Genomic DNA, 25022 nt, shown 5'->3' with positions numbered 1-25022 from the left:
GGGCCCAGAACTGGACAAAGGGTTTGGAGCCCAGGACCAGCCGAAAACCAGGATGGAAAAAGCACCGAGAGCTTGCAGGGGCAGGGATCAGCGTGACAGCTGGGGACAAACGTGGCTGAGGCATCACTGAAGTAATTTAGGGTGTTATCTTTTCTATAGAAACCCTTTTTTCCTTCATTATTTAGGATGCCGCATCCCTGGCAGTGTCCAAGGCCAGGCTTGGAGAAACCTAGGATAGTGGAAGGTGTCAGGGTTGGAAGTGGATGATCTTTCAGGCACTTCCAACCCAAACCATCCTGCGACTGGCGATGACACGGAGGTGATGGGTCACAGGCTGGGCTGGATGATCCCAGCGATCTTTTCTGAGAGGAATGACAAGATTTGTCTTTACAAACAAGTCCTGAGTCTGTTAGTAGATAAAACTAGGGCTGAGAGATAAGAGAAACAATGGGGAGGATTCCTCTGATTGATAGAAGATAATTGCCTTTACAAACAAACCGTATGTTTGTCTATAAATGAAATTGGACATCAAACATGAAATTAACAATGGGGAAAACCCATAAATCCCATAAAAATTAAAAATTAGGGGGGTTATACATTAAAAGGGGAATCTTAGGCATTTCGGGGAGTCTGTACCTCTCAAGTACCTCAGCCAATGGAGAAAGAGAGAGGGAAATGTGGCCGGGAAATTGGGATAAAAAGGAGGCTGCATCCTCCAAAAATCTGAGACACCTCAGGGGAAATACCCCATGGCCTCTCTCTTTATTCGAATAAAGTAAAAGGACTCCTCTCTCTCCTTTTTGGACATAAACCTCTGGTGTTCGTGGATTAATTTTCCTAACATTTCCCAACCCGACGCTCCCAGAGGTTTCTCCCGGCCTCACCCACCCCGCCACTCCGCGATTTCCACGGCACCGCTGGCACCCAAAGCACCCAGCCCGCCCTGCCCCGTGCTGCCCCTCGCAGCCCTAACCCCACACTCCCCATCCCACGGAATTCCGGGATCCTCCCCGCTCTCCCCAAGCCCCAAATCCGCCTCGAAACCGCTGTCGCAAAGCCGGCCGCGCTTGGCGGCACTTCCCGACAGCCGGCCGCGCTTGGCGGCGGGCGGGGAGCGGCGTGAGGCGGGGAGCGGCGCCGGCACCGGGAGCGGCACCGGACCGGGGCCGGGGCACGGCACCATGAAGCTGACCACTCAAGCTTACTGCAAGATGGTTCTGCACGGCGCCAAGTACCCGCACTGCGCCGTTAACGGGCTGCTGGTGGCCGAGCGCCCGCCGGCCCCGCGGCCGCCGCAGCCCGCGCTGTTCGTGGATTGCATCCCGCTCTTCCACGGCACGCTGGCGCTCGCTCCCATGCTGGAGGTGGCCCTGACCCTGGTGAGGATGAGGGAGGTGGGGAAGGGTCGTGGAGGGGTTTAGGAGGTGCCGCGCGGGGTGTGGAGCTGCTGGAGTGAGCCTGGGGATGCTCCAGAGGTTGGGGAAGCTTTGCCGGGAGTGTTCTCGTGGGGAAGAGAAGGATCCAGGGAGAGATCAGAGCTCCTTCCAGGGCCTAAAGAGAGAGCTGGAGAGGGACTGGGGATAAGGGGTGGAGGGACAGGACACAAGGAATGGTTTCCCACTGCCAGAGGGTGGATTTAGATGGGATATTTGGAAATAATTCCTCCCTGAGAGGGTGGTGAGGCCCTGGCACAGGTGCCCGGAGAAGCTGTGGCTGCCCCTGGATCCCTGGCAGTGCCCAAGGCCAGGTTGGACAGGGCTTGGAGCAGCCTGGGATGCTGTGAAGTGGAATGGGATGAGCCTTAACATCCCCTCCAACCCAAACCACTCCATGATTCCATGATTGTCAGCAAAAGAAGAGCCATCACGTTTTGATGATGCTAAAAATATCAAATTTCCGGTTCCTCCAGGCTCGCCTTTAATGTTTCCCTCGGTCTTTTTCATACCAATAAAGGCTTTATTTGGAAACAAATTCCAGTTACTCGTAAATAAATTCCAGTTTTCTTCAGCTGGGATGATGCCACGGGAATGTTGACATCTTTGTGAAGCCTGGAATTGGTGAAATGCAACCAGAGGCACAAGGGACAGCTGCTGAGCCTGAGCCCTGACCAGTCAGTTTTACCATAAAACACACACAATTTATAATTTTAAATACATTTACAGCAGTGTAGGAGTAGCAGAGCGCTGTGTGCTTTCATTAAATCAGGATTAAATGTCTTTCCACAGGGTTTGTGGCAGTGGATTTTGGTAAACTTTAAGCTTTCGGTGCAGCTTTTTAGTGTTGCTCTTGCAGCAGGATCAGACTATGAGGAAATAAATCCTGTTTCTCGCAAGATCTACAGGAAGAAAATGATCCTGGAACTTATATTTTACTTAGTTACTCTCAGTTTTTGGTACAGAAAGGTAAAGATTGGAAGCTCATGGTGTTTCCCACAATAATTGGGATTTGTTATGGCTCTGTGTGATTCACAGCCACTGCTGTGATCCTTTAAAACACAGAATTTTACAAGAGCCCGGGGCCTTTTGCTGCTGTTCTGGGTTTAAACAAAGGCAAAGGTGTCAATAAATCCTGTCAGAGCAGCTGTGGAAATTGGATTTTCTCATGGGAAAGGCTGGAAGGAGGTGATTCCACATCTTCTGTACGACCTGGTGTGTGGATGCAGAACAAATCAGGGAGATCAGGGTGCTTCAACTCGAATTTTTGTGGCAAAGCTGCTTCATTTCTAAAGGATTTCACAGCTGTGGCAGGATTTCATGGGATCTGGTTCTTTCCAGGTTCAATTTTTGCTGATTCTTGGTCCTGTGGGAGGGTTTTTAGAACCAATCCCACAAGTTTCACCTCCTCTTCCCTGCCCTGAGTCATCCCAGGACGGGATGGGAGCAAAAATTTCCAGATTTAATCTGGAAATAGAGGAGGGACTTCCAAACTTCAAGGCTTTGCCTCCTGAAACTTTCAGGGGGGTACAAGGAATCAAAAAAACCCCGAACGAACACCTCCAGAGGGTGGTTGGGCACTGAATTCCCCAGGGAATGCCCACATTCCCAAGGTTTCCAGAGCTCCAGGTTTAATTTGCACTTTGAAACCCTTTCCCAAGCCAGAGTCGTTAAGAAAAAAGGGAATTAAGTTGCACTCGAGCCTCTGAATTTCTCAGCTAATTGATGTGGTTTTACAACCACAGCTCCAGAAAGGAGAAACCAAGGAGCGCTTCCCTCTCCTGGAACAGCTCTCAGCTCCTCCTTTTCCTCCTCCTCCTCCTCCTCCTCCTCCTCCTCCTCCTTCCAGGGTTTTCCAGCCCTGATGGCTGCAGCAAAGCAAAACCACGTTGGATTTTTTCCTTGGCAGGGCTGGACATAACTAAAAATATTTCTAATATTTCTACTAGGAGCTAATAGCTGTAGGATACCTGTGGGGACAGTGCTGGGCTTGGAAATTACAGCTGGAAACTGCTTTCATTCCAAAATGAGGGGGGTTTTTTTTCTTTTTTTCTCCCCCCCACTCTGTTTTATGCAGAAGCAATTTTTAATTGCCAGTTAGGAAAGCGAGAACTTAAAATCATTCTCTTCTTTCTTTTCAAGACAGTTTTTGGTACAGAACAAAAAATGGATTTGGGACTGCGGTTTTTCATTTTTAAATGGATGGAGGGGTTTTATATTATTATTATTATTATTATTATTATTATTATTATTATTATTATTATTATTTTACTGTCTGGGCTGCTGGCTCTAATGCCAAGCTTTCAAACCACTAACAATTAAAACCAGAATCCTAAGCTCTCCAAATGGCTTTGGAATTGAAACAGCAGCTCTCTTGCAGGGCTGCAGAGCTTTTATTATTATTATTATTATTATTATTAATCACTTAAATCCGTATCATTCCTTGGATTATTCATGTGGCTGTTTTGTTTGGCCTCTTCTGCAGCCTAATACAATAATTATTGCTGAAAATGAGATTGATCTGACTGCCAGGATGCGGCCAGGTCAGCACCAGATGTATTTTTGGAGTCCTTTTTAATAGAGCTGGGGAAGGTTTTCTGAGGCCGTGCTCTCTGGGGAGCACAGGGGAAAATTCGAGCTGCTTCCTCCCCTTCTGTCTTTGTGTTTTGCTGACTTGTTACCCTCAATTCTAAGGAAAAACACCATATATATATATATATATAGATATCATATATATAGATGTCGTATATATAGGTAGATATTTTCAAAGTCAGGCTCAGCAGGAGGGATTCAGCTCCAGTTTAAAGCAGCAAGAACAGCAGCGTTTAAACTCGTTTAATTTAAAAGCAACAACCAACAAAACTGCCCAAGTTTTGTACTCGTGTAAATCAAAACTTGGGTAAATTAAATGCCAAAAATACGTGTTTAAGCATTTACACTGAGATTCTCAATAAGGAAAACCTCTCAAAAGGAAAGCAATTTTATCTCAGTTGAAAAGCCACTAAATGGGACAAACTTCTGCCTCACATTTACCTTTTGCCTCAAGCTTTTATTTCCTATTAAAGGCCCCAAATGGTTGCATTTTCCCCTAAAATATTTTATTTAGAAATAAAACCTTTCTGTAAGGACAGGGCAGCCACACATCCACAAGGGCAACGTTCACCTTGGCAGGTGAACACTGATGGGAAATCGTCCCAGCCAGTGGTGGGTGAGACCCAAACCCTCTCCAGGCTGAGTTTAATTGTCCTGTCACTCAGATTTAGGCCAGGCTTTGACTGAGACAATTCCTTTGCTCCATTTGGTTGATTCTTCCCTCATTCTCCAACTGCTCTGTTGGGTTTCTCCATCCCAGCTAAATCAGCCCAACTGTGAGCACGCCCAGAACCAGAGAGAAAAACGGATTTATTTCAAGAACCCCGTGGCAGAGATGGAGCGACACTGGTTCATTTACAGTACCAGCCAGGGGATTTCCTTCATCCTGGGTTATTTGTTTGGTTTTTTCCTTAATCCTTGAGGATATATTTTTTTTTCCCCCCCTAGGATTCATTGTTCCCATTGCTTTTCCAGATTGATTCCTGGTGCAAGGAGAACAGCTACGTGATAGCTGGATATTACCAGGCGAACGAACGCGTGAAAGATGCCAGGTGTGTTGGGCCAATATTTCCTTCTGTTTGCTCTTTTAGCTCGTACCTTGGACTCTGCCAGCAGCAATCATGCCCAGAAACGAGGCGTGTGCGATTCGCTCTGACAAGCGTCAGCTGCTCCCGCATTGTCTCCGCGGGGCTGCGGGACGTGGCCTCTGCTCAGGTGCAGCGAGTCCGGGCTTTGCAGGATGCCTGCTCTCCTCCCGTGGCTGCTAAAAAAGGCCACTCTTTGAACGAGTGCCAGCTCCTTCAGTTGCAGTTGTCAGGGAAAAAGCCAAAATCTGCAGAGTGTTTGCTCGTGCAGGGTGGATCTTGGAAAGTCTGGCGGCTCCCAGGATCTTAGGGGAAGTCGGGTTGTTTCTGAATTTCTTAATCGTCACTGAGGGGGGTTTTTTATTCAATGTGTTTTGTTTTGTTTTTTTAACGTGGTGAAGAAGTGGAAGATGATGTCGGTCAGGCAGTGATATCTCTTATTTATCACTTCTTCTCCTCAGAATTAGTCATTTTTTCCCTGCTGGCTGACTCAGATTACTCACTAAACAATAAGGGACCTTGCTGTGGAGCCACAGTTTAATTTTAGATCTGCGTATTCCATGTTTTCCCCTCTATCTATTGGACAAATCCAAGATTGGGATTAATTAGAATAAGAGCAACTTGTTCAAAGTGTTATGCTCCATCCCTGGAAGTGTCCAAGGTTGGATGGGGCTTGGAGCAACCTGGGACAGTGGAAGGTGTCCCAGCCGTGGCAGGGGATGGAATGAGAGGATCATCAAGGTCTCTTCCCCACCCAAACCATTCCATGATGATCTGATTCCAGTTATTTGTAAGTGTATATTCGGCCTCAGTTAACATTTTTTACGGAACACTTGGGATTTCTTAGGTAACCAACAGGGATAAAAGCATTATTTGTCCATTCCTTATAAATCTGCTGGACACATTTTTAAGGAGAAGCTACAGTTTGTTCTCTTTGAGGTTTGAAAGAAGATCACAGGCTTGATGGTTTTTGTAAAACTGCGTTTTGATTTCTGGAGATAACTGGCACCACACAGAGGTTGTCATTGTCACCTTTGGAAGTGGCACCGCAGAGAGATTGTCACCTTTGAAACGTGGTAAAGGTTTGCAAAGGTTGTCTGATTTTGGACAAGTTTTCAGTGCAGACCGGGGAGAAAACTCTGTTTCTTTTTTGAATGCCTGCCAGGGCAGAGTCTTTGGTCTGGGGGAAGAAGATAAGGAGGTCACAAAATGTTGATCCCATGTCATTCCAAAGCCATTCCTAAACCCATCTGAGCTCCAGTTGGGGTGCTGCAGAGCCTTCTATCAGCTGTGGCATCAGCTCCTTTATCTTGTTCCTGTTTGCAAAGCGCCCAGAGTCACTCTCACATCTCTCTGAGCTCATTTCCTGCTGCTTTCAGCTGAAACTCGTGGCTCCCATCACTCAGTTCCTTTTCCCTTCTGCTCCAGCCCAAACCAGGTGGCAGAGAAAGTGGCCTCCCGGATTGCCGAGGGTTTCACGGACACTGCGCTCATCATGGTAACGAGCTTCCTTCCCCTCACCCCGCTGCGTGTTCTGACCCTGCTGCTGGACCAGGGAAATGCTGTTCCTCTGGCTCCTTGCACGAGGAACTCAGTTTCTCTTCCCCTCCAGAATGCTCCGGGGTGGAGGTGCAGCGAGTAGGGAAGTACAAAGTGAATCCGCAGAGAGACTGTGGTGAGCTCTCAGCCACCTCAGAGGAACTGGAGGCCTTCTCTGCGTGTTCAGGCAGCAGTTTCTGGCTCCAGCCCTCCTCGTGCAGCTTGAATTGTTACATTTAATATCACAAACGTGGCTTTGCCTCCTCACTGCCGTGCCAAAGGACACTGCCAGCTTAAATTCGGCAGTTTGAGGGTACAACGGGATGGGTGTAAAATGCCCTTTTTTGGGTTTTTTTTACCAACTGATTTCGAGTTTATTTCATCTCTCAGCATGCTGAGGAGGAGACTGAGGCGGTGTTTCTGTGTCCCACCCCAGGTTGACAACACCAAGTTCACCATGGAGTGTGTGGAGCCTGCCATCCACGTGTACGAGCTGCACGAGAACAAGTGGAGGTGCAAGGACCCACACGTGTGAGTGACCTGGGAATTCCGTGGGCTTGGGGGGGATGTAAAAACACCTTGTCTGTGTGAGGACAGTGTGGCTTCGCTTCCCAGACTCCAGCTGATGCCTGGTTCTTTTCCATCCCAGCGACTTCTGTGAGGATTGGACCGAAGCCCAGCGAATCGCTGCGTCCCTCCTGGACAGCAAATCCTACGAGACGCTGGTGGATTTTGACAATCACCTGGATGACATCCGCAATGACTGGACAAACCCGGAGATCAACAAAGCCGTGCTGCACCTGTGCTAGGAGGGATCCTGACTGAGCCACGGGCCTTCCCACTGCGTACTGAAGAGAGAAAAACGCTATTTTTGAATGTAAATAGAATTAATATTCGGTACCTTGTGTGGAAAGCTGACTGATTAAAAGAGGAGTGGCCTGTTGGCGCGGTGCCGTGTCCCTAAAGCCACGGAATGTTGGTGGTGACATTCCCTGGAGGAGCTGCCAGCTGTTGTCACTCCCAGCTGTCCTCGTGGACACCGTCCCACTTGTAGTGAATGTTGCTGTTCCTTGGAAACCAGGACTGCTTCTGCTTGGCCCCACTGTTCCTGTTCCAAGGTTTTTGACTTCAGCTTTTCTAATCTTTAGAGAGGTTACTTTTTAACCATTTCTGGAAATACCTTTCCAAAAAAAAAAAATAAGAGGAAAAAAAAAAATCAATCCCGTCCTCAGATGAGAGATTTTAAGGGCAAATAGATGAAGTAGGAGGTGAATGGTTTCTTCTGGCCTGGATTGGAATTGTAACTCTCTTGGCACAGTAAAATGCAAACTGCTGGGGATGTTCCATGCTCATGTGTCACCTGTTTTGCAGTGCTTTAGCATGACAGAGAGTTTTAACGCAGTATTCCCAAATAGTCTGGTGATTCCTGCTCTCCTGGGCTTGGCAAGCACAGTTACTGCTTGAATGTGTTAAACCCGAAGTAAATGATTTATAAAAAGGACTGGAAGCACACTGCTGAGTTTGAATCTGCAGCTGGAGTCTACAGCAGGGGAATGCTTTATTAATTTTGTTTATTTTGGGGGGTGGGGGTTAATGAGCAGATCTCATTTTCCCTACGATCCAAGTACATGGAATCAGGGAGCCTGGATACAGCCTAGTTCAGCTTGCCTTGTCTTTCCCATTAATATTCAATTCCAAGGGGAAGTTTCCTGGACAATGCAGCTTTATACCAGCCTGGAAGAGCTCTTTGTAAGCCCTTCTTGCCTCTCTCCTCGTGGTTGTTTGCCCAGCTGAGTTAAACACAGCCTCAACCTGCAACAATTCCTCCAGATTTCCTTCTCTTCCTGCCCAGAAATGTTGTTGCAAGGAGGGTACAAGCACCCACAAAATATCTGCCTGTCTCCAGTCTTGGTGTTAAAATCACAGCAGGGTTTGGGTTGGAAAAGTCTTGAAGATCAACTCATTCCGTGGGCAGGGACACCTTCCCCATGACCAGGCTGCTCCAAGCCCCTCCCAGCCTGGGCTTATTTCAAAATGGAATTGTCAAAACCCCTTGATTTTGAGTCAATAAGCCCAAGTTTTACCGCTGGTCTTGGGGAGGGATGGGGTAAGGCTGAAATCCCATTTGCGGCAGGGAACGGACCCTGGATGCCCCCAGGCTGTGGAGTTCCCTCCAGGTGGGATCCCACAGGGCCGTGAGGTCAGAGGAAGCTTTGGACACTGGTTTTTATCTCCCTGCTGTGCATGGGTGAGGTGTGATTACCAAAGAGGTTGGCACCGAGTCAAGAACCTTCCCTAGGCTGAGTCAGGCTTGCAGGAGAGGGAAATGTTTTCACTTGTTGACAGAAAACACGTATTTAGCTCTCCCGAAAGCAGCGAGATAACACGTTCCAGTGGCTGCTCCACTCCACATCTGTAGGAAAAGATATCCTGGGAGCAGAATGCAAAGCACCCAGGCTGCAGGAAGAGGACTCGCTACAAACACCCAGCGGAATCCAAGGCGTTGTTCCAGAGGCAGATCGTTGCCGTAGCCAGATTTCCTCCTGTAGGGTTGTCAAAAGGAGCTGCTGTGTCTCCTGAGCTGGGAGAAATGTGTTTCTTGTTCTTTGTGACAGCATCTGCTAATCAAGCTTTGATCATAAATATGCAAATTCAGGCTAATCCTGCTCCCCCTGTTAGGCAGAGTTTGTCTCCTCAGGGTGTAACCTGCTGGAATATTCCCTGTGCCTAACCTGGGACACGGTGCTGGCAGGGGAGCAGCTTTTAGTGCTTTGTCTTCCCCTTTTTTTTTTAATCTTCCCTTTGCTTTCAAATGAGGATTTTTTTATTATTATTATTATTTTTTTTGCCACCAGCAGAAGCCCGGGCTGGCTTTAAGCAAAGATGACAAACCTGCAGATCTTATCTCCCCTGGCCTATTTGCATTGAAGGCTGGACAAAAGCAGCAATTCCATAAATCCAGGCAGCCACCGTGGCTCTCCTGAAAGAATGTGGAAGCTGCAGGGCTCGGGGAAGGCTGTGTTCCCCTTTCCTGCTGATGTGCCCGGAGCAAATGCTGCTCTCCTGGCTGGCTGAGCCGCTGGATTCAGCACAGGAATTCAAGGTAATTCCTTTTAAAACTTCAGGGGGAGGAAATCGTGGGGAAAGCATCTCTTGCTGGAGCCCTCGTGAGAGCTGGGGAAGGCAGCACTGGGAATGTGTGTCCTACTCTTTTTTTGGTTTGCTGGCAGTTAATGACTTTGAAGATTAACTTTTTTTTTTTTCCTCCCTATCCTGCAAAATTTGGTGATTTGGCAATTGCCTGCCCAGATGTTTTAACTCCCAGCTTTTTACCTCATCCACACGACCTGAAGCACTTGGAAAAAAGAATCCCTGAGTGGTTTGGGTGGGAAGGGATCCTAAAATCATCCTGTTCCACCCCCTGCCATGGGCAGGGACGCCTTCCATTGTCCCAGGTGGTTCTGTCCAGCCTGGCTTTGGACACTCCCAGGGATCCAGGGGCAGCCACAGCTTCTCTGGGCACCCTGTGCCAGGGCCTGCCCATCCTCAGAGATTAAGTCCTTCTCAGTCTCCCACCCATCCCTGCCCTCTGGCAGTGGGAAGCCGTTCCCTGTGTCCTGTCCCTCCGTTCCTTGTCCCCAGTCCTTCTCCAGCTCTCTCGGAGCCTCCTCAGGCCCTGGAAGGGCTCTGAGCTCTCCCTGGATCCTTCTCTTCTCCATGTGAGCACCCCCAGCTCTCCCAGCCTGCGGGATTCTCATTTCCCCACTCAGCCCGATATTTCAGAGCGCTGACAAACATCCCCACGAGCAGATGGGCGACAGGAGCCCCGGGATCCCTGATCAGCTGTTCCTGGGGCACTCACAAGTGCCATCCCTGCTCCCAGGGAACGCCAGTTCCCGCATCCTCCCTGAGCTCATCGCTCTGCCTGTGCACACGAGGATTTGGGGAAGCTTTTTCCCCCATCCAGCCAGAGAAGCAGCCTGCTGCTGGCACTTTCCCATCTGCTCCTGGGATCTTCCCTCCCCGAGGAAAGCCAGCAGAGGCGTAACAGCTCCAGCTCTTAGAGCAGGTGAGCGGTTCAGAGATCACCTGGCACAGCTGGAGCCAGGAGCAGACAGATGTGCAGAGCCCACCCCAGGCATGAAGGGCATCCCTTTGCCCCCCAGAATCCCTTATGCGAGCGGCAGGCGGGCAGAGGTGACGGTGACAGCTGCGGGAAGCGATGCCGGCTCTCTCTGCTCCCTTGGCTCCCGGCCTAATCGCTGCACTCCGCGATCTGGGAAGCGTCTGGAGATGCCGCTGGAGGAGGGCGCTGCCCGGGAGAGCCGGGATAATGCTAATGGAGGAGGCTGTTAGCGGGGTGGGCGCAGCCTGGAAAATGGCCTCGAGGGGAAGCGCGCTCGATTCGAGAGCTCCGCTTCTCCTTCGGGCTGGAATTCAGCTCCCGGAGCGCCCACGCGAGCTGGTCCCTATTGGGCTGCTCCCCTCCCACCCTGCCCAGGCTCTGCTACTCCCGGCTGGCCTAAAACACCTCCGCACATCCCATCCGTGCACCACAGCCGCCACCTCGCTTCCCCCAGCGCCCTGACCCAGCCCTCCCGCACCGGCAGCGCTTTCTGTGCGCCCAAGGATCCGCTGAGGACTTGATCGATTTCCCTTTTTTTTCACTGTCGCTTTTAGACCACATTTTCACCCAGCCTTCTCCTCCGAAAGAACACCCCCAGCTGCATCCCTTTCCTTTCGGTTTCCCTTGGAAGGCGGCAGAGGCGGATTCGGAGAGGACGGACACGGGGGGCTTTTGGCACGGGGGGGGGACAACGGTCCTGCGTGTGGCACTTCCAGCCTTGCTGGGATGAGGGAAGCAGGGAATCCTGCTCTTAAAAACACCCGGTAGGTGGGCTGGGGGCGAGGGGGTCACTCCTTGAGTGCTTCCAGGCAGCGCCGCTCCGGCTGCAGCGCTTTAGCGGGATGCGGGCAGGATCCGTGCCAGGCGCGGCCCGCTCTGCGCACAGCCAAGGCCCGGGGAAAACGGCGCAGCCCTTCCTAGAAATGCACCCTGGAGCTTAAAAGATGGACCTAATTGAAAAAACCTCTATCGAGGTTTTAGCAGCGGAGGATAAAAGGGAAAGCTGGGCCCGGATTAACCTGGAGCTCGGCGAGCCGGGCAGCGCCGCAGCCCTGGCCGCGTCCCTGAGCCAATTCCCGGCCGTGGCCTCCCGGCTCAATCCATGCCGAGAGAGAGGTGCTGTGTTCTGGATGCAGGAGGTCCGTGCCTCAGGTACGTGCTCGCTCACCGCCTCTCTCCCGACCCCCTCGGCGGCAGCTCCCGCCTCATCCCGGTGGATTTTCTCCGGGGGTGCCTCCAGCCCACGCGGTTCCTGCCGGTTGCTCACTCCGCCAAGAGCCCGTGCTTGGGGAATGCTGGAGCTGCTCCAGTTCTCCCAGAGCCTGCATCTTCAGCTGCCTCCTCGTGACATCCTCCTCCCTCCCCACGCCTGGCATCCCCTCCGGGTTCCGCTCGCCAGCCCTGGATCACCCTGGATCTCCGGCAGGGAGTTTCTGCTCCGCTCCCAGCACCGGTTGCCACTTGCAGCTCCGGCGAGCCCCGGGCAGGACCCCCTTTCTGGAGCAGCTCCAGAGCCAGGCTGGGAGCAGCCCTTTCCCAGGGCAGAAGGGACGGGGGCAGGAGGGGGCAGGTGGCCTCGTCGCTCGGTTAGCACGGAGCCTGGGTGACGTGTCACCTGCGTTAGCAGACCCTGGCACTCCGTGACCCAGAAACAAAGCTGCTTCCTCCCCCTCCCTGCCGAAAGGGGAGCCCAGCTGGTGTTTGCAGGAGCAGCTCCTCAAGGGAGCCCGCAGAGCCGCCCCGGAGCTCTCCGGCCAAAGCTTTTCTTGTGGCCGCTGTTTGCACAACACGTCCCTTGTCCCTGCGGTTCCTCTGGCGCCGGGGAAGCATCAGCTCCCCCTGCCCTTCCCCCGCAGGGAATTTGGGAGGCTGCCCTCCATCCTCACCCCCCGACCAGGGCTTCATCCCCGGGGCAGGATGGAGCAGGAGGGTTGGGAAGCACCGGGAGGGACCCAGCCAGGACTGGAAACCATGCAGTGAGCACCTCAGGGTGCTGGCCAGCTCTGGGAGGACAATCCTCCCCCAGGGAGCGAAGGTTGGCTCCATACCCGCCCACCCCCTGAGCCCATCCTCTTCCTCCCCCGGCCAGCTGGCTCTCGGTGAGCTTTGGCCACTTGCCCCAGTGTGATGCTCTGCAAGTCACAGCTCAGAGCCCCGTGACAGCGACCAGGAGCTCCTGGAAGGGATGTCACCCTGCAGAGGGGGTGCCGAGCTCACTGGGCTGCTGCTGCTCCTGGCACTCTGCTCTCCCTCACCCTGCTCAGTGACCAGGGTCCCACACCACAGGGGCTCCAGGCCATTCCCAGTCACCTCAAGGTGAACAAAGCCCCACTTTTTAAACCCTCACAGAGGTTTTTGCTTTCTGCCAGCCCCGGGGAGGACAGGAAGGGGTGTTTGACGCTGTGTTTGTGCCTATCAGGTGTCAGCAGAGCAGCTGGAGCTGTGCTGCGCCCGCAGAACTAACCACAGGTATTTTAGCAGCCTGGTGTTTATGTTTCCCACCCCTGCTGCAGCGAGACAATCGCTTTCTGTCACTGTTGTAGCAACAACTGCTGCTCCAGGCCAGGCTAATTCCAGCCCTGGTGGGTTTGGGGCTGTTTGTTCTCAGGCAGCAGCGGCAAACAGGTAGTTCTGGAGACAGGCAGTAAAAGAGCTCAGGGTGGGAGTGGGATTTGTGCTGCTCTGAGTGGATTTGTGCTGCCAGGGAGCGATCCCTGGATCCATGGGATGCTGCATGCTCTGCTTGAGAGATCAGGTTTACCAGGCTCTGGTTCAGGACCTGCCTCTAAGACTTCACAGCTGAACAGGGGAAAAAAAAAAAATCCACACAAACAGATTAATTTGTCTGTTTTTCGGAGGAAAAAGGAGCTGTGGGTTGCAAACGTCTCTGCCCAGGACTGTGCCTGCAGCTGGGGCTGCAGCCTTGCCCCTGTGCCACCCTCCCCGCTCCTGGAGCTTTGCAATAACTCAGTTGTTTGACAAATCGGAGGAGTCAGATCGGGAGGGAAATCAGCTCTTCCCAGATTTCTGATTTTCATCAGACGTGGCAGGACCAAAGCAGCAGAAAGCGAAGCAAAACCTCCCTTTTCCTCTCCCTGCCGCCCTTCGTGCCCATCCCAGCCGGGCTCGGTGGGGCTCTGATCCCATGGGAGACCCCCCAAACTCCTGGGATCAGTTCTCTCCCGACCCCTGGGTGGAGTTCCAAGCTTTCCTTGCCTTCCATTCCCTCTCTCCCGCAGCCGGGGGCTGTTTAATGTGCGGCCGGCGTTCCCTGCAGGCCGGCGCCCTGGATTTGAACCGCTGCTTTTCAGCTCCGGCTGAAAAGGAGCCGGCGCGGGGCCTCGCCTCTTAATTGCGGAGGAGGGGGAACATGGAAAAGCCTCTGGCTGCTGCTAATGCAGGAGAAAGCGGCTGCTCCGGAGGCACAGCCTTCTCCAGGGCATCCTCCCAGCGGGGTGGGACCCGACCCGGAGCGCTCGTCCTGGGAATGGTGAGGAACCCGCTGCCAGGCTGCTTTTGGGGCTGGGAAGGGGGAAAGGTCCTTCCTGGAAGCTGGCGAAGGTGGAGGTGCTCCCAGAGGTTGATGTCTGTTGGCATCAGGATCTCAGGGATGCCGCTGGGTCTTGCCAGAGCTGGGTGTGTTCACTCCCTGGCCCTTTCCGGGCCCTTGGTAGCCCTCGGGCTGCTTGTAGTAGGGATGTTGGATGCCCGGGGGCTTTGCCTGCAGCCCAGGGCACTCCTTCCTCTCTCCGTGTCTCGGCTCTGGACTGGCTTGTGCAGCGGGGTGAGAGTAAAGCGGCGTTTCCTCATCACCCAAGGGCTTTGCCGGGCACGGACGGGCTTGGAGTGGGGGCTGGATGGGAGGAGCCGGGGCTCCGCTAACCTGATTAACCAGGTTCCCAACCAGCCCGGCCGAAGCCAAAGGCGGCCGGCTGCCACCTCCTGCCCTCCTCCCGCCGAGGGGAACCCCTCCCTGCCAGCCCCGGCCTCCGGGAGCGGCCGGGTGCGGGGGGAGGTGGGATGAGACCGTGGGCATCGCCCCTCCGGGCACCGGGTAAGTGCCAGCCCCCGGGAGCCACGGCTTTGTCCCTTTTTCCCCTTCCCCGTGCACCCTGTGAGGGTCCCCCCTGCCCGGGCAGCTCGGTCCTCGCTCCAGTGACGCCTGTGATGAGTGTCCGGGGGTTTTTGGAGCGTGAACTCGTCGGGATGCGAATATTTCTTTGGCCTGGTGCTGGCCACACGGCAGCGAGGTCGGAGCCCCAGCAGCGAGCTCCAGGAATCCCGCTGGAATGAATTCCCGACCCAGATTCCGGAGCTGGAATCTGGCCCTCATCCGTGGGGAGGGGGCTGCTGTGTCCTGCAAGGGTTTGGCCACAGAGGATCGGATCCCAGAGGATCAAATCCCATAGGAAACCCCCTGTGCAGGGAGCTGGCTGTCCCCAGCATGACCCTGCTCCGTCCCTGAGTGGTGTGAGCCGCCAGCAGGTGCCAAAACCCGCAGGATTTACCTCAAAACGGATTTCTTGACATTCGGGCAGCCTCCAGGAGAGCTGCAAAGTGAGGTCCTGGAGAGGACTCCGCTCCCCAGCCCTGGGGAGGGGTCACAGCTCAGGCTGCACCTGGGGAACTGATAAAAATACAGAATTAAAAGCAGAAAGAGCAAATTTTCACTTCCCCTTGCTGGCTGCTGCCTACTCACCTCAGGGCTTCTTGGAAATGCGGAGGTCAGGCAGGGGAAGAAGAGGCTTTCCTTGGCTCTCTGTGTGGCCATGAGCTTGGAAGAGCCAAAATGAGTCACTGACCCTCATCCCAATAAGTTTTCCCAGCAGCTGTGGGAGGAGGGGTGAAGATTTCCCAATAAAGGGACTTTTTTTTCCACCGGAAAATTTTCAGCGTCTTGAAAAAATGATGTCCCACAAGCGGGAATTACCCATCTGAAAGCTCTCAGGACATCAGGGATGCCCAAGAGGAGCAGGATGATGTGAATTCCAGCAGTGCATCCCGGCAGCTGCTCCGGCTCAGCCCGAGGGAGGCAGCCCCGGGAGCATCCCTCCGTTTCCCCTGGTGCGGACTCGGGATTTTCTCTGCAAGACCCGACCCAAAAACCAACCCAATTCCTCCTGCTCGCAACCTCCTCATCCCGAAATATTTTCGGCCCAGACCCCAGGAATGGAGAAGCTGGGATGGGACCCCTCACCCAGCAACAGGCTCCTTCTCCACCCTCCCAAAAAAAGTTCTTCCTGAACCTCGTCGGACCAGACTGAGTCACCGAAGTGCCGTGACATCACTGGCGGTTTTGCGAGCGAGCAGCCGCGTTTCCTGTGGTGCCCGGGCTCCTGTAGATCCAGACACGCTCGGAGAGATGTGAGCTCGTAGCTCCTGCTCCTTCCTCCCTCCCAGGATCGCTTCCCTCACCGCTCACCTCTCTTTCCCAGCGCCAGCGGCGAGGGCCGGCGGCGGAGCTGGAGAGCTGGATCCCGCTGAGAGGATGAAAACATGGGGCTCAAGTTATCCTGCCTGAAAGGTCAGTTTGGGACGGGGGCTTGGGCCGTCGCTGCTGCTCTCTGGAGGCACCTGAGGGATGGTTGTACCTGGAGGAGATTTAGGTGTGGGCGGGGTTGGCGGAGTTTGGGAATGTGGTGGAATTTCTGAAGTCCCACGGGTGACCTGTTGCACCTGGAGCACCCCCAAGAGGATTTTCCCGGCTTTATTTTCCCAGTCCCGTGCTTGTCCTACTCTGGGGAATCCATGGGGTAAGGGCAGCCCTCAAGAACTCGAGTGGGTTTCCTTGGAGGCAGGAAAGAGCTGCTCAGGGACACGTGGATGGGATGCAGGGTCAGCCCCAGAGCCCAGCTCCCGGCCTCCGGGCTGACCCCAAACATCCCTCACTGCTCCGCTCTCCCCAGGGATACTCCAACCAGGAGCTTCTCTCCCGACCTGAATTTTCTTAATGGATTTAGGCTGGGAATGGCGTCAGGGATGTCTGCGCAGGGGCAAAGCGGGAGCTTTTAATGCTGCTGGCCTCGCAGGGCGAAGGCTGGATATGGCATCTCCCATTAGCTCTGCATCCCTCTGACTCCTGGTAATCGTCCTTGGGGTCGTTAGGGATGGGACTTAATGAGGATCCTCCTCTAGGATGCAGGGCTGCCCCTCCCCTGGCTTTTCCCAAGCCCAGATTCTGTGGGATTCCGGTTGTGATGGGCACAGAGTTGGGATGGATCACCCAGAGATGAGCTCTGCCCCCATCTCCGCATCAGGGATGTTGGGAGGGAATGGGTGGGGGGATTTGGGGTCTCCAAACCCCCCACTGTCCGACAAAGGGGTAACTGAAGAGGGGAAGGAAGCAGCCAGGGAATCCCAATCCTGCCCCAAACCCAGGACATAGCCCCAAAATACTCCCCCATGCCTCCAGACCCCTCTGATGAGCTTGGAGCCTGGAATAAAAAGAAAAGACCCTCCCCCTTTTCCAGCTCCCTTACATAAGGCAGGGTTTTATCCTTAATTAAAAAGAGATTAAAAATATCAGTGTCTGTCCCCTCCGGGCATTTTCCTGCTTGGGAAGAGCTGAAACCTCCCTGGATGCCGCCTGTGCCGCACGGGGCTTTTCTCCTGATTAAAAAAGCAGATTAAAGCGATCTGCTCCCCTCAGGGGGGTGTGGGCCGGGCAGGTGGTGGGGTGAGGGGGGGATCCACCTATAAAACCCCCCAAAATCCAAGGCGGAGATGTGAGGATGCTGTGGATCCTCCAGCGAAGAGAAAAAGGGTGAAAAGGTTGACACCGAGCGGGGCCGAGTGGGGAGCTGGGGGATGCCGCAGCCCGAAATGCTTTCATCCCCCGAATTTCCCCCGTTCCAGGCCTGAAGATGTGCGTGAGCAGCGGCAGCGACGGGACCCCGGTGGCATCGTCGGGACAGAAGCACCTGCACGTGCCCTCCATCATCGTCACACCTCCCACGCCCACGGGGACCACGCTGTCCCGCGAGGGGCGGCGCGGCGAGGGCCCGTCACCCTGCAGCCAGTGCTGAGAGGGGACGCGGGGGACGCCCGGCCCCGGCAGGACCCGTCCCCGCTCCGTCGGGATGGAGCCACGGCCTCCGGGGCACGGCTGGGCCGGATGCGGCTCCCAGGGACGCACGGGGCGCCCACACGGGTGGGTTTGGACGCTGGGGATCGGGGGTTTGTCCCTGTTCCTAACAGCCCAGGATGAATAAAACCCCCGAGGCGCCGCACCTCCAGTTTGGCTGTGTCAGCACAGTGGGGGGAGGTGGGTTGTGCCCCCCAAAAAACCCCAGCATCACTCCCCCGGAGCCGCCCTGGTGCCCGTGGGTGGCCAAAAGCGGGGCCTCCACCTCTCCACCAGGGATTGAAGGATCCATTTCTGCAAACAGCGCCGGGAAAACGAACTCGGCGTCGTCACCTGCATCCCGCCGGATCGGCCGCATCCCGGGAGGGAGCCGGGGGCGACGCTTCCCGGGGAGCGGCGGCACCCGGAGCCGGCGGGAGAGGCGGGAGTGTGAAAGCAGATGGAAATTTAATTTTTTAATGACAGCAGCAGATGGCAAAAGACACGCGAGGGGAGGCGCAGCGTGGGGGAGAGGTTCCTGGAGCGCCCAGCTCGTGCTGGCGGCACCGGGGGCTGCTCCGGGAACGGGGAATCGGGGACCCTCCTGGTGGGGTGGGTCGGGGGTCCCCAAGGCTTGGCTCCCACCCCAGGCTGCGGGTAACGCTTATCCCAAGGGTCCTGGTTGCTCCATGGGTGGCCCCAGGGCTGAGCCCGAGGTGATTTGGGAGAGGGATTGGGGAGAGGTGAGGGGGGTTCCGTGGGGACTTGCAAATGGGATGAAGCCCCCCCAAATCATCCAGAAGCCACTTGGCTTGTGGGGAGGGGGATGGATGGAGGGATGGACGGATGATGGATGGATGGAGGTGTGGATGGATGGATGATGGATGGATACAGGGATGACGGATGGATGGATGCGTGGGTGGGATGGATGGATCAGATGAGGGGTGGATGAATGAAGGTGTGGCTGCACGGATGGAAGCATGGATAGATGGAGGGGTGGAAATGTGGATGGATGGATGGATGATGGATGGATGATGGATGGCTGGTTGGGTGGGTGGATGGATGGATGGATGGATGGATGGATGGATGGATGGATGGATGGATGGATGGATGGATGGATGGATGGATGGATGGATGGATGGATGGATGGATGGATGGATGGATGGATGGAGAACAGAGGAAAGGAACAGGTGAGTGATGGCAGGTTCCTGAGCCTGGGTGCCTGCAGACGGACGCTGCTGCTGCTCCGTGCAGAGGAGGGCGGCTGCTGGGCGCTGGCACAGCCCAGTGACAGCATCGCACAGCCGGTGTCACCCATCACAGCCCCGGGGGTGGCGGGGACCCGCCGCGTTCCCGGGGGGCGCTGCCGCTCCCGGCCGCCAGGGGGAGGCAGCGGCGGGCACGGCCTCTCCCACGGCGCCCCGGCAACAAATGACGAGCGCTGATTGGCCGAGCGCCCGCGGGGAGGGCCGCGATTGGCCCCCGTGCCCCCATCCGGGCCTCACCCCGCGGGGCCGCTGCTGGGCGGGCCGCGCGCAGGACAGCCAATCAGAGAGGCGTGCGCCGAGGCAACAGTTGGGACAGCCAATCAGCGTGCGCCGCAGTGCCCCAGGTCCCGCCTCCTCCGGGAGACCGCGAAAACGAGCCGGAGGCTGGAGGGGTGGGCGGGGCCTGGGGGCTGCGCAGCCAATAGGGAGCGAGGGCGCGCGGCGGGATCCGGCCCGGTTCGATCCCGGTGCGATCTCGGTGTGATCCCGGTGCGGTCCCGGTGCGGTCCCGGTTCGATCCCGGTGCGATCCCGGTTCGGTCCCGGTGCGATCCCGGTGCGATCCCGGTTCGGTCCCGGTTCGGTCCCGGTGCAATCCCGGTTCGATCCCGGTGCGATCCCGTTCCGATCCCCGTTCGGTTCCCCCCGGGCCCATGGAGCCGGCCGAGGTGGAGTTCCTGGCCGAGAAGGAGCTGGTGACGATCGTGCCCAACTTCAGCCTCGACCGGATTCACCTCATCGGGGTGAGGGAGCGCCGGAGGGCCCGGGGGCCTTGGGGCTTGGGGTGACCCAGGACAAGTCTGGGGGGCCTGTGGGGCAGGGCAGGGTCTGGCTGGGTCCTGGGGGCGAGCACGGGGGATTTAGGTCTGGGGTTTAAGGGATTGGGATTGAGGTGCAGGAGCTGGGGGGATTAGGATGGGCCTGGGGTGTTTGGGAACGGGTGGGCGTCATGGGGAAGGATCGGGATGGGTTTGGGATGCAGGGATTGAGGGATTCGGGAATGACAGGCAGAGGGGGGCTGAGCTGGGGGAAAAGGCAGTGCAGCCCCCAGGAGGTTCGGGAGGGGGCCGTGGTGTCCCCCACATCTGTGGGGGTTTGTGCAGCCCCTGAGGCCTGGCTGGGAGTGTCCGGCTGTCCTGGGTGCTGACCAGAGCCACTGGGAGCCCCCAGGGTGAACCCAGAGGCTGCACCTCCAGGGAGGTGGAATTTGTGTCTGTAACTCCCGTGAAACACCTTGAAATTGAAAACGCACTGGGAACACTGCTTATTCCTTCTCGAGGAGCACGAGGGAAAAAAAAGTCTGAGGGCGAGAATTCTGGGAAGCGAGAGGAGGAAATGCAGGATCACATGTTCGGCTCAGGCTTTTCCAAATCCTCTGGAAACTCTCACCGCATTAGCAGACAAAGTTCTGTGCGCTCCAAGCCTTGTTGCTCGCCTCTGATCCTTAATTTGTTTTCCAGGGAGATCTGGGTCCCTTCAATCCCGGTTTGCCGGTGGAGGTGCCTGTGTGGTTGGCCATTAATCTGAAGCAGAGGCAGAAGTGTCGGCTCATTCCCCCAGAATGGATGGATGTTGGTGAGGATGGAGGCTCTGGCTTCTGCTCCGGCCTTCAGTGGGTGCAGTGGAAACGTGACGTTAAAAATAATCCGTTTTTCGGCATTAGTGGGGAGCTTAATTCAAAACCACAAAGCAACAGAGAGAGAAGGATCTCATGTTCCAACACTGGAATTCTTTATTTACTCTGAGGGTGGTGAGGCTTGTTCAGGGGAAGCTTTAGGGCCTTTGGGTCACAGAATCCCTGAATTTTTTAGGTTGGAGAAGACCTCCAACCTCATCGAGTCCAACTTGTCACCATCCCAGAGCCCTGAGTGTCACATCCAGCCATTGCTTGGACACCTGCAGGGATGGGGACTCCAAACCTCCAAGGTTTAATCACCCTTTCAGTCCAGGAATTCCTTCTGATGTCCAACCTGAACCTCCCCTGGCTGTTTCCTCTCATCCTGTCACTAATTCCCTGGGGGAAAACCCCTGTGAGGAGGGAGACCTTGGATTTTTCCATGTCCCTTATGTGCCTTTTCCTGCCCTCACATCACTGGGGGTTTGGACACTGAGCTGATCCTACAGAGACAACGTGGCTTTTCCTGGGCAGGGGGAAAAACACACTCGGAGACCTGGCAAAACCCGAGCATCCCTGGTTGTGTTTTAGGGAAACTGGAGGAAATCCGGGACCAGGAGCGGAAAGAGGACACCTTCACTCCGATGCCCAGCCCCTACTACATGGAACTCACCAAGCTGCTGCTGAACTAGTGAGTAGGAGCTGAGCTTTCTGCCCCGCTCCGTGCTGAGCACGGACGATTTTTCAAGCTTTGCTTGGCAGCAGCCCCGGAGGGCGGTGGGGAAAGGGAGAGCTGAGGGAGGTTTATCCCTCGGCCTGCCGAGATTTCACGGCAGCGCTTCCCTCGTGGCAACTCTGCCTCTCAGGAACTCGGGGGTCACTCGTTCCTGAATTGGGGAATTGGGGCCGTGCCGCTTTGTTGAGCAGCAGCTCGGCGTGGAGGCCTGGAGGAGCCGCAATCTGTTCAGCAGCCTCCAGGCTCCTTCCTTGGCTCTCCTTCAGGAGGAAAGCTCCTCTTCCCTCAGCCTGGGAAGCAGGAGGCCGGGGATATTCCGAGCCTGAGCTCCTGCCTGCTGAGGCATTTCACTTGTAAAATGTGCTGGCTGGTATTTTGTCTCGGCGAGGGCTCTGCTGACTTTTTAAGCCCTCGATTAGGCAGGGTGGGCATTCCAGCTCTGGCTTTTCCTCTGGAGAGGAGGCTCCTGGCGTGCTGCTCCTTCCCAGCACGCTCCAGCAGCCCTGACGGCTCCGTCCGAGCGCGTCTCCCCAGCTCCTTATGGCAGCGCTGAGTGGCTTTAATGGGGAGATGCGGCACATCCCATCCAGCCCTTCCAGCTTAATTCTCCCTGATGGAGCCCTGGGAGCCCCGAGCCGGGGATTTCATCGTGCCTGAGCCCCTGGATTCCCCAGCTGGGAATCCAAGCCGGGTTTGGAGCCCTCGTACCAGGCGGGCAATTAAACAGCAGAAGGATTCTAGTGACAAACCGGCTGCTGCATTGGAGCTGAGCATTCCTGGGGAAAGAAACCATCCCAGAAATCCCAGTAGGGCGTGGGGAGCGGAGAGGATTTTAACGTGGAGTCGCAGGTTTTTTAGCAAAGCGTCCCGCGAGCTCCTCGGGGGCGGAGGAGTGAGATGGTGACAGCGGCGCCGGGTGACAGCAGCGCCGGGTGACATAACCACTCAGTGACATAACCACACAGCCCTCAGAGCCTGCTCTGACCCTGCCCTTGCTCTCCCCTGTCCCAGTGCCTCTGACAACATCCCCCGAGCGGACGAGATCCGGACGCTGGTGAAGGACACGTGGGACACGCGCATGGCCAAGCTGCGCCTGTCCGCCGACAGCTTCGTGCGGCAGCAGGAGGCTCACGCCAAGGTGTGCCAGCACCTCGCCCGGCTGCCCCAGGGGGATGAGGGATGAGCTGCTGGGAAGAGGCTGGCCCGGGTTTTGGGTCCTCACTGGGGAGCTGGGGTTGTGTGTTGATCCTGGTGGGCCAGTGGCAGCTCCCTGTGCCCTGTGGGAAGCAGAGGAGTCGTGGGATGGTTTGGGTTGGCTCTTAAAGGTCTCCTTCCACTCCTTTCCACTAGACAAGGCAGCTCCAAGCCCCATCCAGCCTGTCCTTGATCCCTTCCAGGAATGGGGAATGCTCTTGAAATGGTGCTTGGGTGCTTCTCTTGAGCCGTGGGCTGTGAGTACCTTGTCTTCCCAGATCCTGTTCTTTCCCCTTTTTAGCTGGATAACTTAACCCTGTTGGAGATCAACACCACCGGGACTTTCCTTACCCAAGCCTTGGATCACATGTACAAGCTCCGGAATAACCTCCAGCCCGGCGAGAGCTCGCACTCCCAGGATTTCTGACAGGGAGCTGGGAAGGAGCTGCTTCATCCGGCCAGCTCCCACCTCCCTGCCGGGACCTCCCAGCCCTCAAACCTCCCCTGGGGGCCGGGTGGGAAGTGCTCCAGAGCCTGGGCGCAGGCGGTGACTCGCTGGGCGGGATCTCTCGGGTTGTACTTCAGCGAGGGAACTTCTGAGGGCAGCACAGGCCACACGCTGCCTTGGAAGCCGTAAATTTCGAGGCGGTGCTTCCACGGATTTTCTTAGAGCCTTGGAAAAAAAGAAAAAAAGAAAAGAAAAAAAAAAAAAAAAAAAAAGATGTGCTGGCAATGAGGTGTCTGCTGGGGAGATCAGCTGGGAAGCAGATCCATCTGCTCTTTGGAGAAGGACAAAAGAAAAATGGTTTTCCCTCTCAGATACCAGGCTGTGGGGAAATGCCAGGATATCATCCGTCTTTATTTTTGTAACATTCGGGGTTTTAATCTGAAACTGCCTGTAAAAAAAAAAAAAAAAAAAAGACAATAATAAAAAAAAATAATAATTGCAGCTGAAGAACGGCAGCAAATGAATCCTGGGCTGTGTCACGAACAATGCTTGGAAAAGCCTGCAGCTCTCCTTTGGCTCTGGCTCCGTTTCCCTGCGGCAGAGCGACAGGCAAGGGCGGGATCAGGGGAAGATCCAGGGCAGGATCCAGGAGGGATCCAGGGCAGGATCATGGCAGAATCCAGGAGGGATTCAGGGCAGGATCCAGGGCAGGATCATGGCAGAATCCAGGAGGGATTCAGGGCAGGATCCAGGAGGGATTCAGGGCAGGATCCAGGTGGGATTCAGGGCAGGATCCAGGAGGGATTCAGGGCAGGATCCAGGTGGGATTCAGGGCAGGATCCAGGTGGGATTCAGGGCAGGATCCAGGAGGGATTCAGGGCAGGATCCAGAGTAGGATCCAGGTGGGATTCAGGGTAGGATCCAGGGCAGGATTGTGGCAAGACTCAGAGCAGGATCAGGGCAGGATCTAGCCAGGATCCAGGGCAGGATCCAGGGCAGAATCCAGGCAGGATCCAGGGCAGGATCCAGGCAGGATCTAGACACGATTCAGGTCAGGATTAAGGCAGAATCCAGGGTAGGATCCAGGCAGGATCTAGACACGATTCAGGTCAGGATTAAGGCAGAATCCAGGCAGGATCCAGGTCAGAATTAAGGCAGGATCTAGACATGATCCAGGTCAGGATTAAGGCAGGATCCCGACAGGATCCAGGCAGGATCCAGGCAGGCTCTGGCCGCAGCAGGGCTGTGCTGATGGCAGCCGTAATTATAATTATTATTCCTGGTGCTCGGGGCTGGCAGCGCTGCCCTTCCCCGAGCATCTGGGCCGGGCTCCCGCTGCCATCTGTGCCCGGCCTGCCCGGGCTGTGCCCCGAAGGGCTGGCACAGCGGGAAGGATGGCGGGAATGACGGCAGGAGCCGCCGGGAATGCTCGGGGCAGGGCCGGGGATGCTCGGAGAAAGGATTCCTTGCCCTCGTTGTGGAAGAGTTTATTTGGGGGGTGTTTTTTTGGGGATTTTTTCAGGAATTACAGCAATCTAAATACCTAATTACTAACAGTCAACAAATAATATATTACATTACAATTAATTCCGACAAAGTACGCTTTGAACATGTTTGGGGTTGGGGTTTTCTCCCTTTTTTTTTTTTTGGTTTTTTTTTGTTTTGTTTTGTGTCACAGCATCCAACCTTCCTCCCAGCCCTTCTGGCACAGCTGCTCCAGCAGTTCTGCACGGACACAAACGCTCCCCACAACCCCAGGGCAGCGGGAAAATCGGTCCAAAAAACCCTGAATCCAGGCTGGTGAGGAGGGAAAGACAGCACAGGAGCGAGGGATAAATTGCCAGGCTCCTCAGCACGGCGAGGGATAAATTGCCAATGATTTTCCAGCCCGGCTTCTTCCCCCTCCCTCTTCCACGGCGCACAG

General features: G+C 55.3%; 2 protein-coding genes and 1 long non-coding RNA gene across 3 annotated transcripts; all 3 read left to right on the top strand.

Annotated features, from left to right (window-relative positions):
• Window positions 1–1116: 1116 nt before the first annotated feature.
• On the top strand, window positions 1117–8150 carry EMC8 (ER membrane protein complex subunit 8). The gene is made up of 5 exons (XM_040075218.2): window positions 1117–1379; window positions 5001–5077; window positions 6539–6608; window positions 7086–7180; window positions 7299–8150. The coding sequence occupies exons 1-5, from the start codon at window positions 1182–1184 to the stop codon at window positions 7456–7458; spliced, it is 600 nt and encodes a 199-aa protein (XP_039931152.1). The 5' UTR covers window positions 1117–1181; the 3' UTR covers window positions 7459–8150.
• Window positions 8151–14068: 5918 nt separating this feature from the next.
• Window positions 14069–17971, top strand: LOC120757889 (uncharacterized). The gene is made up of 3 exons (XR_005702701.2): window positions 14069–14265; window positions 16211–16299; window positions 17631–17971. It is a non-coding gene; the product is annotated as an uncharacterized LOC120757889 (long non-coding RNA).
• A 1567-nt stretch (window positions 17972–19538) lies between these two features.
• Window positions 19539–23564, top strand: GINS2 (GINS complex subunit 2). Its single transcript, XM_040075421.2, has 5 exons — window positions 19539–19848; window positions 20566–20680; window positions 21312–21411; window positions 22468–22594; window positions 22952–23564. Exons 1-5 carry the CDS (start codon window positions 19759–19761, stop codon window positions 23075–23077), a joined length of 558 nt encoding a protein of 185 aa, XP_039931355.1. The 5' UTR covers window positions 19539–19758; the 3' UTR covers window positions 23078–23564.
• Window positions 23565–25022: the final 1458 nt, after the last annotated feature.

This window comes from Hirundo rustica, chromosome 11 (genome assembly GCF_015227805.2).
Source record: "Hirundo rustica isolate bHirRus1 chromosome 11, bHirRus1.pri.v3, whole genome shotgun sequence".
NCBI classification, from domain to species: domain Eukaryota; kingdom Metazoa; phylum Chordata; class Aves; order Passeriformes; family Hirundinidae; genus Hirundo; species Hirundo rustica.
This window is presented reverse-complemented; position numbering and strand designations above follow the sequence as displayed.

Coding starts and splice junctions, on each gene's coding strand:
- EMC8 (XM_040075218.2), top strand. CDS start 1,182: ATGAAGCTGACCACTCAAGCTTACTGCAAGATGGTTCTGCACGGCGCC. Junction 5,078..6,538: donor GAACGCGTGAAAGATGCCAG/GTGTGTTGGGCC, acceptor CTTCTGCTCCAG/CCCAAACCAGGTGGCAGAGA. Junction 7,181..7,298: donor AGGTGCAAGGACCCACACGT/GTGAGTGACCTG, acceptor TTTCCATCCCAG/CGACTTCTGTGAGGATTGGA.
- GINS2 (XM_040075421.2), top strand. CDS start 19,759: ATGGAGCCGGCCGAGGTGGAGTTCCTGGCCGAGAAGGAGCTGGTGACG. Junction 21,412..22,467: donor ACCAAGCTGCTGCTGAACTA/GTGAGTAGGAGC, acceptor CCCCTGTCCCAG/TGCCTCTGACAACATCCCCC. Junction 22,595..22,951: donor AGCAGGAGGCTCACGCCAAG/GTGTGCCAGCAC, acceptor TCCCCTTTTTAG/CTGGATAACTTAACCCTGTT.